Genomic DNA, 12,764 nt, shown 5'->3' on the forward strand with positions numbered 1-12,764 from the left:
TTGCGGCGAGCGGGGGCCACTCTTCATCGCGGTGTGCGGGCCTCTCACTATCGTGGCCTCTGTTGTTGCGGAGCACAGGCTCCAGATGCGCGGGCTCAGTAGTTGTGGCTCGCAGGCTCAGTAGTTGTGGTGCACGGGCCTAGTTGCTCCGCGGCATGTGGGATCCTCCCAGACCAGGGCTCGAACCTGTGTCCCCTGCATTGGCAGGTGGACTCTCAACCAGTGCGCCACCAGGGAAGCCCCAGGTGCGTTGTTTTTTCTGTTGTTGAGTTGTAGGAGTTCTTTATATATTCTGGATACTAGGCACTTATCAGACATATAATTTGCAGACATTTTCTCTCTTTCTGGGGGTTGTCTTTTCACTCCCTTAATAGTGTCCTTTGATGTACAAAAATGTCTAATTTTGATGACAGCAAGGTTTTGATGACCACAAATACTTAATGTTCTGCTCCTTAGTACCTGGCCCATGGAGACACTCAGACTTGTTGACATGAAGGATGGGGACAGGTCACTGGTTCCGAGGAATGAACCTCTCCTGGGAGGATGAGAGACCAGGACAGGCCGATGGACAAGGGGACTGTCTCACTGCCACCACGTCAGGAAAGGCTGGCTCAGGGTCTAACAGCCCCTAGGGAGGGGAGAGAAAAGACAGAAAATTCTCTGGAACATCTTTTTTTTTTTTTTTTTTTTAGGGAAAGAATGAGTTTTTAATATCTTTATTGGAGTATAATTGCTTTACAATGGTGTGTCAGTTTCTGCTTTATAACAAAGTGAATCAGTTATACATATACATATATCCCCATCTCTCTTCCCTCTTGTGTCTCCCTCCCTCCCACCCTCCCTATCCCACCCCTCTAGGTGGTCACAAAGCACCGAGCTGATCTCCTCGTGCTATGCGGCAGCTTCCCACTAGCTATCTATTTTACGTTTGGTAGTGTATATATATCCATGCCACTCTCTCGCCCTGTCACAGCTCACCCTTTCCCCTCCCCATATCCTCAAGTCCATTCTCTAGTAAGTCTGTGTCTTTATTCCTGTCTTACCCCTAGGTTCTTCATGACATTTTTTTATTCTTAAATTCCGTATATATGTGTTAGCATACGGTATTTGTCTTTCCCTTTCTGACTTACTTCACTCTGTATGACAGACTCTAGGTCTATCCACCTCATTACAAATAGCTCAATTTTGTTTCTTTTTATGGCTGAGTAATATTCCATTGTATATATGTGCCACATCTTCTTTATCCATTCATCCGATGATGGACACTGTATCAGGGTATATGCCCAGTAGTGAGATTGCTGCGTCATATGGTAGTTCTATTTGTAGTTTTTTAAGCAACCTCCATACTGGAACATCCATTTCTGCGTTTCATCTTCTGACCCTCAGGAAGTCCTCCTGCTTGACTGCAGTGAGTCTAGTGTCTTCCCAGCATTTCTCTCCGGAGGAGACGGCTGAAAGACCTCCTTTTCTGGCTCACGGGCCTCTCTCCATGAGGAGAACCTTTCACCCTCTTCCTCACCCTCTGACCCTCCGAGGACCCTCGACCAGCCCCAAGTCACCTAAAGGCCGGGACGCTGGGTTCTAGAACATTGGTGAATCAGCCAATTCTCTTAGATCGTCCCTGAAGGAAGGTTGGGATAAAATGAGAGCCGATGGCGTGGGAGGGGCTGCTGGTTCCAACAGTGTTCCTCGACTTTTTTTTTTTTAAGCATTTGCTAAAGCAGTTTAGCAATTGAGAATGTGCTTTGCTGATTTTTTTCTACTGTAGACACTAATCACCATTTACTAGAGTTTTTGTTGTTTGTGTTTTGTTTTCTCCCTTTTACATTTTGGTTTTCAGTGAAGTAGTTCAATCACGTGGTTAAAAAAAAAAAAATCAAGCAATACAAAATGATCCAGTACTGAAAGGTCCCTGCCCCACTCCTCCAAAACCCAAAAGGGACTTCTTTACATTATGTAGCTCTTCAACTATTGTACAACTTGTCAGGGATAAACCTTGCATGTGGTCTTATCACAGTACTCACTCCCCACATCTTCCTCAATTTCCCTCCGTTCTCCTTTTTTTTAAAAATCCATCAACCTTTTCTTTTGATCATCTCCTGCAGCGTCTTTTTAGGCATCCTTTAATCCCCCCCTTACAATTTTAATAAAACACAAATACCACATACTATTCATGTGCCGTATGTATCTGTGCTTTATATATATAAAAAGAAGATGTTCCCTCCCGCCCCCAGGAACCCATTTTCACCCTCTTAGGGACAGTATCGCCCCCATGGCAAATGGTGCCTTACGCAGAATTTGAGGTGAGTGATGTCAGTGAGTATGGTAACAGCTGATTCCTTTGGGATAAAGCCAATCTGAATTAGCAAACGATCTGAATTATAGAATATCTTTATTATGTTTCGTCAGCCTCAGGAAATGAACCGGCTACAGAAGTTAACTTTCCAGATATCGGAAACGTAAGCTTTTAAGCACCCAAACATGCATCTTTTCAAGTGTTAGGTGCGTCAGGCATTTTGCAGTTTTCTTATTCAAGAGATACTAAGTATAATTTCACTCTTTATAGATGATCTAGGGTCCTTCCCAGATTGCCCTATGATGGGCATCCAGCCACCGCTGAGATGTGAAGATCGTTTGTAGACTCAGGGACGGAAGGACTTGGGAGTGGTCTCTCCTACTGCGAGCCTCCTTCCATGTACCGGCTGCGTGGTCTGCAGCAGTGTTTTGCCTTGAATAGCACCCAGGCTCTCCTCCCTCGAACTTTGCTGCTAAGATGCCGGGGTTCTTTGTGTGTATGGTTGAAAAGAGTAAATGATTAGGAGGAAAGTCCCTGGGCTCTTCATTCGAGAAATGCAGTGCTTGGGCTTTGAGTGTTTGGGCTCAAGAGCAGGGTTCTGTCCCAGTACCTCCGACTCAGTCGAGACCTGGAAGAGGAGCTGCCAACACGTGGTTCTCCCAGTTCAAGTCCAAGTGCCCCGCCCTCTGCCCGATGCAGGGCCCAGGCAGAAAGCCCCGCCCCAGCCGCCGGGGGAGGGGAGGCAGCTTCAGAACCGGGCTCTCCAGGTGATGCCCTCTGAGGCACACGGGGCCCTCTCCGGGCTGCTTTAAGGTCCCGATGATGCCGTCTGTGTGTAAGATGCTCTGCAGCTGACAGGGTATTTTTCCTAATTTATCTTGTTTGATTCCCAAAAACCTCTGTAAAACGGGCTCAGGCTGTGCTATGATCTCTTCGATGGGAGAAATGTGGAAGAATAAACGACGTAGCTCAGAATCGCATGCCGATAACTGAACCTGTATCGCTTTGAGGTGCTGTGTCTGACTCAAGTCTTTTAAACCTTTCAGGGCGTCATCTTGTTGGAGAATATATTTCACCGTTCAAAAGGAACAGATCACAGGCACATGTCAACTCAGGCTGGTGGTTCTAAACTGGTGGTTTCCAAAGGATGAAACTGCCAAAGTAGTTGGGGTTCTCCTGGGAGCCCTGGATTCCAGAAAATGGAGACGGTGCTTGGTTGCCCGGGAGATGAGGGCCCAAGTGGACCACACTCGGGCTTCCCGCCAGGTCTGTGAGTTCACGGGTCTCCACCCTTGCCAAGGGTTTTGCACATTCTTCTGGCCCTCTGGCCTTTCTAAGACATAACTTAGAGGGAGAAGGAAACAGAAAAGCCAGACGCTCAGCCTCTAGACCCTTTGGATCTAGTGTTTGAAAGCCCTTGCTCTGTGGCCTTGAGTCTGGGGTTCCCCCTGGGGCCACCTGAAAGCTAGAGTCGGGAGCAGATCTCATCAGCTCTTGTCTTTGTCACCTTCAGAGCCCTTGGCCTGGCGAGAGACCCCAGGGACTGCAGGGCCCACGAGAAGAGATTAAATGAGGTTACCACTGCGTCCTTCCATGGGGCACATGATGCCCCTGAAGATTTCAGGGATAGCGGGGGATCCCATACTTTTGGGGTGCTGCACTTTGGCATGCTAGAAATAATTATTGCCATTGGTTTTCGCTTTTTCTGTACTTTCCTGTATTTTGAAAATTAAGATACCCCTATTGTCACTGGGTTTAGATGTCACTGGTATGAGTTGAACTCTTCAAGCCGAGGTGGTTCATCTTTGCCCAAAAAATCACCCTCTTGTCACTCAAAGCGCCTGTCACTGGCGTTCCCGAGGGAGCCAGGAGGCGTGCATGACCTGGAAGGGGGCCGCTGGTGTGGAGGAGGGGCGTGGGTGCCTGCGTCGGTTGGGGACTGTCACCCTCGGAGCCACGGCCTCATAAACAGCTCTGGGGAAGAGGAAAGGAAGCCCCAAGGAGGTGACACATGATCTCGCTCAGAGTCAAGTGCCACGGTGACCTTTAGAACTTTCCATGAAATCCAACACGGTATTTTGCAACCAGCAGGAGAGCACCAGCAAATCTGCACTGGCGGGCGCGCAGCCCCCCTCTGCTCCGAGCACCGCCCCCCAGGCCTCTTACATAATGGCGTTTTGTTTGGCTCGCGGCCTTTCAGGGGTCTGGTACTGTTCAGGTACCGTCACATGATCTGTAAAGGGGACTGAGTGCATTTGCAGTGGATGTGTCTTCATTTCCTTTTCCAACATCCCAACCCAGAAGAGGCAGCCTGGGGTCCTAAATGCCACTGGATGGGGGACCGGCCGACCCGGGCTGCCAGCGCAGCCCCGCCACTGGCTCCCGGGGGATCTTGGGCAAATCGTTTTGCTTCTCTGAACCTCCGTTGCTTTTGCTTCTTAAACTGAACAGTGAGGGTTGGCCTCCCTACCTCACAGCCTGGTTGAGATGAACCAAGGAAAGTGCTTTGGGAAGAGCCTGGAAACTCAGTACACACGGAAGGCCCTGGTCTCCACCGGGACGCACCCTCCTGCCGCCAGCCCTGCTCTGCCGCCTGGTTCTGCCTCCTCAGGCCGGCAGCCCTGGACGCGGGGGCGCAGTTGAGGGGTGTGTCTGGAGCCGGGGGTGAGAAGTGGGGAAGGTCTGCACTGGGTCTCAGCCGCTTCTCTCTCATCCAGGCCTCTGGTCACCATCTTGGTGAGATTCTTTGCAGCAGCGCATAACCTAGCACTCAGAGAGGCTTCCGTGACAAGGGAGGTTTGGCCCTTTACATTTTTTCATTACTATTACTTTTATTATTATATGAAAACTGGAAATCCAGAGGCGGGGTGGACTTCAAGGAGGATTGCTCCTTGGGGTGTTTCGTGGGCCGCCCAGCCTGGGCTTCTGATGGGAGGACAGTGGGCCTATCTCCACGGCCACTGGGTCCTCGGCCATCAGGGCCTCCTGCTACACATGCTGGGGACGGGGCGGGTGGAGGGACCAGCAGATGCTGGGCATCAACTGTGTCCGCACAGACAGATAACAAGTCCGGGGGTCTAGCAGGAAGCCAGCGATAGCCTCCTGGCTCAGTGCCTGTCCCCCACCCCGTGCTGTGAGAACAGGCCTCCGGATCACCACCCAACAGCTGCCAACGGTTGAACTGGTTTACCCGCATCTGGGGTCACCAGGGCCTCCGGGAGAAACGCAGCACGCCACGCAGAGGCAGTGGGCCGTTCCGTTCTTGCATCTGAAGCGGCGGTGAGCGGACACCTGTCTGCAGCCCCCTCAGCACCCCTGCTTCCCCCACTTCGCGCACCCCCGGCAGGCCCATCTCATAGACAGTCACCTCCACACCTGGCTCTTGACCAGGATGTAGTATCCAGATGTGCAGAGGCCAACACACCTGGTAAAATCCGAAAGATCGGGTACCTGGACCCATTCCCCATCGTCATGCTGTGGGCCTGAGCCCAGAAGATACCCCTTAGGGTCAGTGCAAAGCTTTGGCTGATGGAGGGCAGGGGAGCCATTGGCACAGCCTCCCTGGGCTCCTGGACGGTCAGACACAGGATACGCTGCCCCCAAGGTAACCAGAGAGCGCAGAGCACGGCCCACGTCTGGCCTACCTGCCTGTTTGTGAGCCACCTCTAACGAGTCGTTCAGAAAGTACTGATTGTGTTTCTCCCATCAGGTCAGATCCCCGCTGTCAGGGAGCTTTCCGTCTGGCTGGGGAGAAAAGAAACACAAAATGAAACAAGCTCACAGCACACAGTGTCTCCAGGAAGTATTCTTCAATACCATTTCATTTCTCGAGTTCTCCAGGGTGGTCTTATAGTTGAAAACCCAGAAGAAGAACAAAAACGAAATGCAATTGGAGTTCCCTAAACTTCCGCCGCTCCCCAGATCCTGTAGACCTAGTGTCGAGGCAGTGATCTGGGAAGCCTTGTTCCCTCAGCCTGGGGAAAAGTGCTAAGACATAAAGGCTTCTGCTGCCCCCACTACCTATTCCAGGCTTCCGGGTGTAGCGGCCGCCAGGAGAGTGATCTGTAAAGTAGGCTCCAGAAATACATTTTGAAACACCGCTCCATCTTGGGAGCCACTAGTTCCTTCTTTTTCAGCTCTTCCCTTAAAAAAAAAAAAAAATCCCCAAGTGTGGAAAGCATTCCATGAGGACGTATTCCTGCCAGCTGAATCATAGCTGCGTGAAGGAGTTTCACCTCTTGTTCATTTGGGACCATCAGCTGGTAGAAGCCGCGAAGAAGGGGTGGTTAGTCCTCCTGAGAGCGGCCACTGCCCCCAGCCCGTTGGTCAGACGCGCTGAAGGAAGTGTCCTCGGTCACTCAGCCTGCAACATGAGTGTCGCCTTGCCCCGTGCACCTGCACGCATCTCAGTGGTACAAAGGCATTGTCCCAAGTTAAGGAATTTCAGGCATGTGTGAATTGAACAGAGAGACCCAGTGGTAAGAGGGCCGATTGTAAAATGCCTGGGAATTTGGCAAGCCCATCTGTGCCACGTTGGTGCCCTGAAATGGACCAAGGTTGGAGTGTTTGCACCACAGAAAGTGGCAGACCCTACGAATCAGTCCTACCTCTCCCTGCCCCACCCCCCAGCGGGGTACCTGTTCAGGATTTCCCACACGCAGCTGCGTCTCCACTCCTGAAGTCCACTGTCACCTATAGCCTTCTTCTCTGCTCTTGAGTGAAGCTGACCCCGGGAAGAACATTTTGAGTGAGGTCAAAAGCACACGTCGGTGTCTCTTTGGAGCCTTGTGTCCACCGTTAAGGTCATCATGTCGTCTCGTAGCTTGTCTTAGAGCTGCACTTAACCTCACCTCCTTCCATCCAAATCTTCCCAGGATCCACCCTGTGGGACAGAGAACTGCTCTGCGCCCAAAACGACGTTTTGCTCCATCAGGCCACCTCCACCGTGTCCTTTCAGAATATCCTGTTACCATCTCAGTAACAGAACAGTGACCCCAAATGACCTAGGTAGTTCTTTTCTTCACCCTGCCTGAGCTGCCACGTCCTTACTCCCCTCTACGAAGGCACTGAATGTTCCTGTTGAATGAATCCTTAGCGTGTGGAGCCCACAGCTGGGCAGCGGCAGTGAACTCCAGCCCCTCAGAGAGTTATTCAACTTCAAATAAAATGGTGTTAATAATACCTGCCCCCCAGGTTTGTGGGAAGGATGAAATAAAATCATAATTGTGAGGTGACCAGCACTTCACCTGGCATATGGTAGGCACGACACAAATGGGATCTCTTATTTTCCTAATTACAATATAGTTCTTAGAGGACAAGAATGTCTTTGAATTATTCATAGCACTAATCCCCTCCATCAACAACTCTCCTGCACATTTGGTAGAGGTTTAATAAGTACTTGATGAGTGAACAGCCGTAGAAACTGTGTACAGCACCGTCAGACATGCCCAGGTTGCTGTTTATTTCCCACACGAATTTAAACTCATTCTCTTTTAGTCGCTGGACTTTGAAATGTTATCCTTTCTTCCTACTTTATCATAAAGTCCAAGAATCTTGCGTCGGCTTAGACAAAGCCTTTCATTTTCCTTTTAATCGAACATGGTCCTTTCTTACTGGAATCCTTGTTTCGCGATTTTTCCTAAGGAAGTTCTGCTTTGTTTTACTTTATTTTTAAATCAGGAGAATATTTCCATTTCTGTTAAGAGCTGAACTGATTTTTAAAAAAGAGGAATTCTAAATATGAAAGTCCAACACCTACCTTCTTAGACTTTTTCAGAGCTTAATCACAGTAAATTTGGGCTCCCTTTTTTTTTTTTTTTTTTTTTGGTTTCACCAGGCCTTAGTTGCGATACGCCGGCTCCTTAGTCGTGGCACGTGAACTCTTAGTTGCGGCGTGCATGTGGGATCTAGTTCCCCCGATCAGGGATCGAACCCGGGCCCCCTGCCTTGGGAGCGCGGAGTCTTATCCACTGCGCCACCAGGGAAGTTCCTGGCCTACCATTTGTCACACAGATATAATCCACTAGTATACTGGAGGACCCAAGTGGAGGTGGGTTTTGTGACTTGTTTTGGAAAACTGGGTTCATCCACAGGCTCAGTGGGTGGTGGCCTGGCCTCTCTCCTTTTCTCTGGACCTGCCAACACTCAAGGCCAACTCAAGCTCTCCTTTCCAAGCAGGACCATGCGATTGCCTCTCCGTCCACCTGTGCTGATGACACTTGTCCATGCTGGCCACTGGCCATTGATCACATACCGCTATTTTATGTAGTTAGTATTAGTAGAGCAGTTTATCTTTGTCTTTCCAAGTCGTTTTCAAATTCCTTGAGGGCATGACACATTTCCTTTGTTTGTTCATGCATCCTGCCTACAAAGATTTGATCACTGGATCTCCATCAGTCCCAGCAGAAAGAAAAGTCATGGCAAACGGCCATTAGGTGTTCAGACTTCTGGAAGGAGACGAAATCCTAATATGAGCAGGTCTCGTCTTGGTTTAGAGGGGAAACTGGGGCCGGAGACCAGGAGTAACTTTCTCAAGGTCACAAAGCCAATTAGTGGCGGATTTCCTTAACTTCCCTTTAGTCTAGTGAAGATATCAGCAAAAGAAATTGAAAATTTTCTCCCGTATCTTTTTTTTTTTTTAATTTTGTTTTTAGTTGCAAAACACATACATACTAGAAGGTTTTTCTTTTATTAGATCAGGGGTTTGGCTTAGGATTCAAGGAGGTTAGAATTCCAGTCCTGGTTCGGCCACTAGTTACAAGACTTTGGGCAAGTCACACCCCCTTCCTGAGCCTCAGTTTCCCCATCTGTCACCGAAAGGGGGTTGGATTTGATCCCCTCTAAAATCTCTTTGGGTTCTGTCATTCTGCAATTCTTAGCAAGTCCAGGGCTCAAGAGCCTCCCGTTGAATTCCAGGGGACCCCATGTCCCCTCCTTAAAGGTGGTCTTGCGTCTTTCACCTCAAGGAGCGACGAGCTGAAGTCGATCCAGCGACTTCCAGCCCAGGGACCTGTGGCTTCTCCGGCAAGAAGCAGCCGGAGCCTGCTGACCCCGGGGAGCCCTGGAACACATGAATCAAAATAGTTGTGTGATGTCATGTCATGATGGGAATGTGCTCTGGCCAATTGGTGCCAAGAATTGTCTGGACGGGCTAGTTTCCTTTTACAGTCTTTTTAAAGAGACATCTGCAGACCTGCACATGACCGGCAGGCCTGCCCTCCTTTCGCCTACTTCGTCTTCCCCCCCTTTTTAATTTTAAGGAGGAAAAAGCCCTGAGCGTCTGAGTGCGTGGCAGACCTTAATGACATAAACAGACCCACGGCGAGGCCCTGCGTGTGCTTCCAGGAGCTTCTTGCCTACTTAAGGGCAGCAGCCGCTCTGGCTGCGGGGCTGGAGGTGCAGAGGTGAAGACAGCCGAGTGTCCCTCGGGGAGGAAGCCCTGCGGTGGGACCGCCTGGCCTGTCCCACGGCTGCTGGCCCCGAGGGTGGCCCCTCCTGCGTTTGCTGGAGACCCCGGCCAGGACACCTGGCCTCCCGGGCTGGGGCTTGAGCGCGCGCAGCATCTCTGAGCTCTCGGGGCCCACACCTGCCGGCTGATGCAGCGCCTCTCCTGGCCCCTGGCCACCTGAGGCTGACGCTGCTCCAGCGCGTCCTGGCATGCTCACCTGTCCCCGCTCCTGTGGCCACAGATCCTCATGAAGCGGTTCGGCAGCCTCAGGGGGAACAAGAAACACAAGGACCCAAACCGCAGCACCGCGCGGCGGCAGTCGGAGCCCCATGGCCTTTTTGGTAGGACACTGCCCTTTGCCCAGTTCTCTGCGGGTCCCCCGGGCGTGCGTGTGCGTGTGTGTGTGTGTGTGTGTGTGTGTGTGTGTGCGCGCGCGCACGCGTGCGCACAGCCTCCTAAGTGACAGCTGCGTGAGGATGTAATTGCTAGGCAGTAGCCAGAGAGACAGATTGATAAGTGTGTCCTTATGGACGGCCCTGCTGCTCATGAACTGCCCAACGGTGCTTTTCCTGAGGCTGTTTTCTCTAACTTGCCCTAATGAGGTTAGTGATCAATTGGACTGTCATTCATTTAGGCAAAACCAGAGGCCTGGGGAGAAGTAAGAATGGATTGGAACTGTTATTTGCAGCTGTTAAGAATGAAATGTGCGTGTATAGAGAAAACTAGTGCTGGGGGTCAGGGAGAAGGAGTTCCTCTGCCCCCCTTTGCCCCATAGGTGTGTAATCAGGCAGGTCAAGGGTTAACTGGGGGGGGAAGACCGCCTGCCTGATTTGCATCCCCTGGGAGAGAAGCCTGCTCTGTGGTCTCCCTGGCTTCTGGGACCTTCTACAGCTTCTCCCAGTACAGGGGGTTGGGACCTGTGTGGCTGGAATGTGGGATGAAGCGCCTGCAACTCAGTATTTCCAGCGACCTGTGGGTTTGCCGGGGGGGGGGGGGGGGGGGGAGGTGCCTTTCCCTGGCTGGAGTCAGGCAGGGAGATTCCAAAGCATTCGGAGCTTCCCGGGGGCCTGGCTGGGGCCTGCGCACCCAGAGTGAGGTGGTAAGCCTTAAGAATCGGAGTTCACCTGCCCTGGACACTACTGCTTGTATGACATGGGATATTCCTAAACACTCAGTTGTAAGACGGAATAACAGGGCCCTGCTCACACAGCCCGGTGGGAGCAAAGATGGGGAAAGTTGTCGGGTGCAGTAGATTGTGTCCCTTGAGTAGAATGCGACATGGTACCTGGCAAAAAAATACTCGTTATGTGTAGTAGGGAAATGGCTTTGACAAAACATCTGGGCAGTATGTGAAAACTAGAATACAGGCATACCTCATTTCATTGCGTTTTTTTTTTACAAATTGAAGGTTTGTGGCAACCCTGTGTGGTCAGATGATGAGTAGCATTTTTTTAGCAATAAAGTATTTTTAATTAAGGGATGTACATTGTTTTTTAGACATAATGCTATTTTATTGCACACTTAGTAGGCTACATTATAGTGGAAACATTACTCGTCTATGCACTGGGAAACTGAAAAAATTCGCGTGGTTCCCTTTTTTGCGATACTCGCTTGATTGCCGTGGGTTGGAAACCGAACGTGCACGATCTCCAAGGTAATGCCTGTAGTAAGAAAAGAAAAAGGTAAATATGAAACTTGCCGACTACTTCTGGAATTACTTCTGGAAGCCTCTAGTGGACCTAGTGTGATGGTGATGACCCCGGGGAAGACAAGCAAAGGAGACAGCAGCCCTGGAATTCAGGGAGTTTCCTTGTGAAGGAACTAGAGAGTAATATCTAATCGCATTGCGTGCAGAGGTGAATTTCTGGAGGAACACGATGCCTGGCCTGACTGGGTGTGGGATGACAGACTCCCTGGACTTAATTAGATGTGGTTTTTAAAGGAGACTCTTCTTTTAAATAATAAAGTAATAAACATTCATTTACTATAGAATTAAATCCAAACCTGTTATTTAACTGAAAGTCTGTTTTTGCTGATGGGCACAGGTGGGCCCATCGTTAAAAGCCTGTTCTTCGCCAGTGGTTTCTCCCCTTGTGTTTAAAATCTGACCGTCATCCTGTCTCCTCTGCTTCTGAAATCAAAAATAATATTTGCATGTCGACCAGGTTTCACAAGTGCTCACATGCAAATGCCCAGCTCTGACCGCAGGGTCAGAAAAATCAGAGCTGCTTCCAGAACCTTCCTCTGGGATTTGGGAAGCAGCCCAAGTATCCTGATTTTCCTTTTGTGGGGATCCCAGTGGGAGAGCAGTCCAGAGCCGGGGCAGATGGCAGGTGCCGGCTCCTCAGTCAGTGCTGGCCATGGATACGCCGAGTGAAGAAAGCCTGAGACTGTGGACCGAGCATCCTCCCGGTCCCAGCCTGCCACCTACACCTTCCCCACCGGCAAGACCCGTATAACCATCCCTCTCTAAAACCATCCCCATTGCCTATTCGGTGACCTCCGGGCCCGGGACAGGGACCATGCCCCCAAAGCAGCGTTCCATCCGTCCTTCTGACCCCGACGCCTCCAAGCATCACAGGCTCTCACTACAGAATCGCTGGCTATGGAATGGATTGAAACGGGGTCACTCCAAGGTTATTCCTGGTTCTCCAGCAGCATTGTTTGAGTTTTTTGTTTTTTTTTTCCTAATTCCCTTCCAGTATCTCTCTCTCCTTCCTGCAGTTATTCCTGTAGCCAGAAGTATTTCAGAGAAGGCCTCTTCTTCCCCCTAAGAAAGCTTCCATGAGGGTTGTAAGAATGTCTGTCTTTTACTCATTCTCCATCTTCCCCAAAACAAGCGAACGTAGGTCGTCGGCGTGATTCCACGTGCTCTTTGGCCTCTTCTGTGGCCCTGTCAGTTTTTTCCGGGAACCACTCCCTGTATCCTCTGCTCCAGTTCAAGGTGGAGCCATTCCTCACGCACGTGCACGCACACGCACACACACGCACACACGCACACGCACGCACACACAGCTGTCC

General features: G+C 50.6%; 1 protein-coding gene across 11 annotated transcripts in view; it reads left to right on the forward strand.

Moving 5' to 3' along the window:
• PRKAG2 (protein kinase AMP-activated non-catalytic subunit gamma 2) overlaps positions 1–12,764 on the forward strand; it is a 276,868-nt gene that overhangs the window by 108,281 nt on the left and 155,823 nt on the right. Inside the window, exon 1 of one of the 11 annotated variants that reach the window (XM_060305087.2) lies at positions 9,910–10,084. The exons of the other annotated variants lie outside the window; for them this stretch is intronic. Coding sequence (XP_060161070.1) covers positions 9,991–10,084 — 94 coding nt within the window. The 5' untranslated portion in view covers positions 9,910–9,990. Of the gene's footprint in view, positions 1–9,909; positions 10,085–12,764 lie in introns of those variants that run through there. 11 annotated transcript variants of the gene reach the window in all.

Source organism: Globicephala melas, chromosome 9 (genome assembly GCF_963455315.2).
Source record: "Globicephala melas chromosome 9, mGloMel1.2, whole genome shotgun sequence".
Lineage (NCBI taxonomy): Eukaryota > Metazoa > Chordata > Mammalia > Artiodactyla > Delphinidae > Globicephala > Globicephala melas.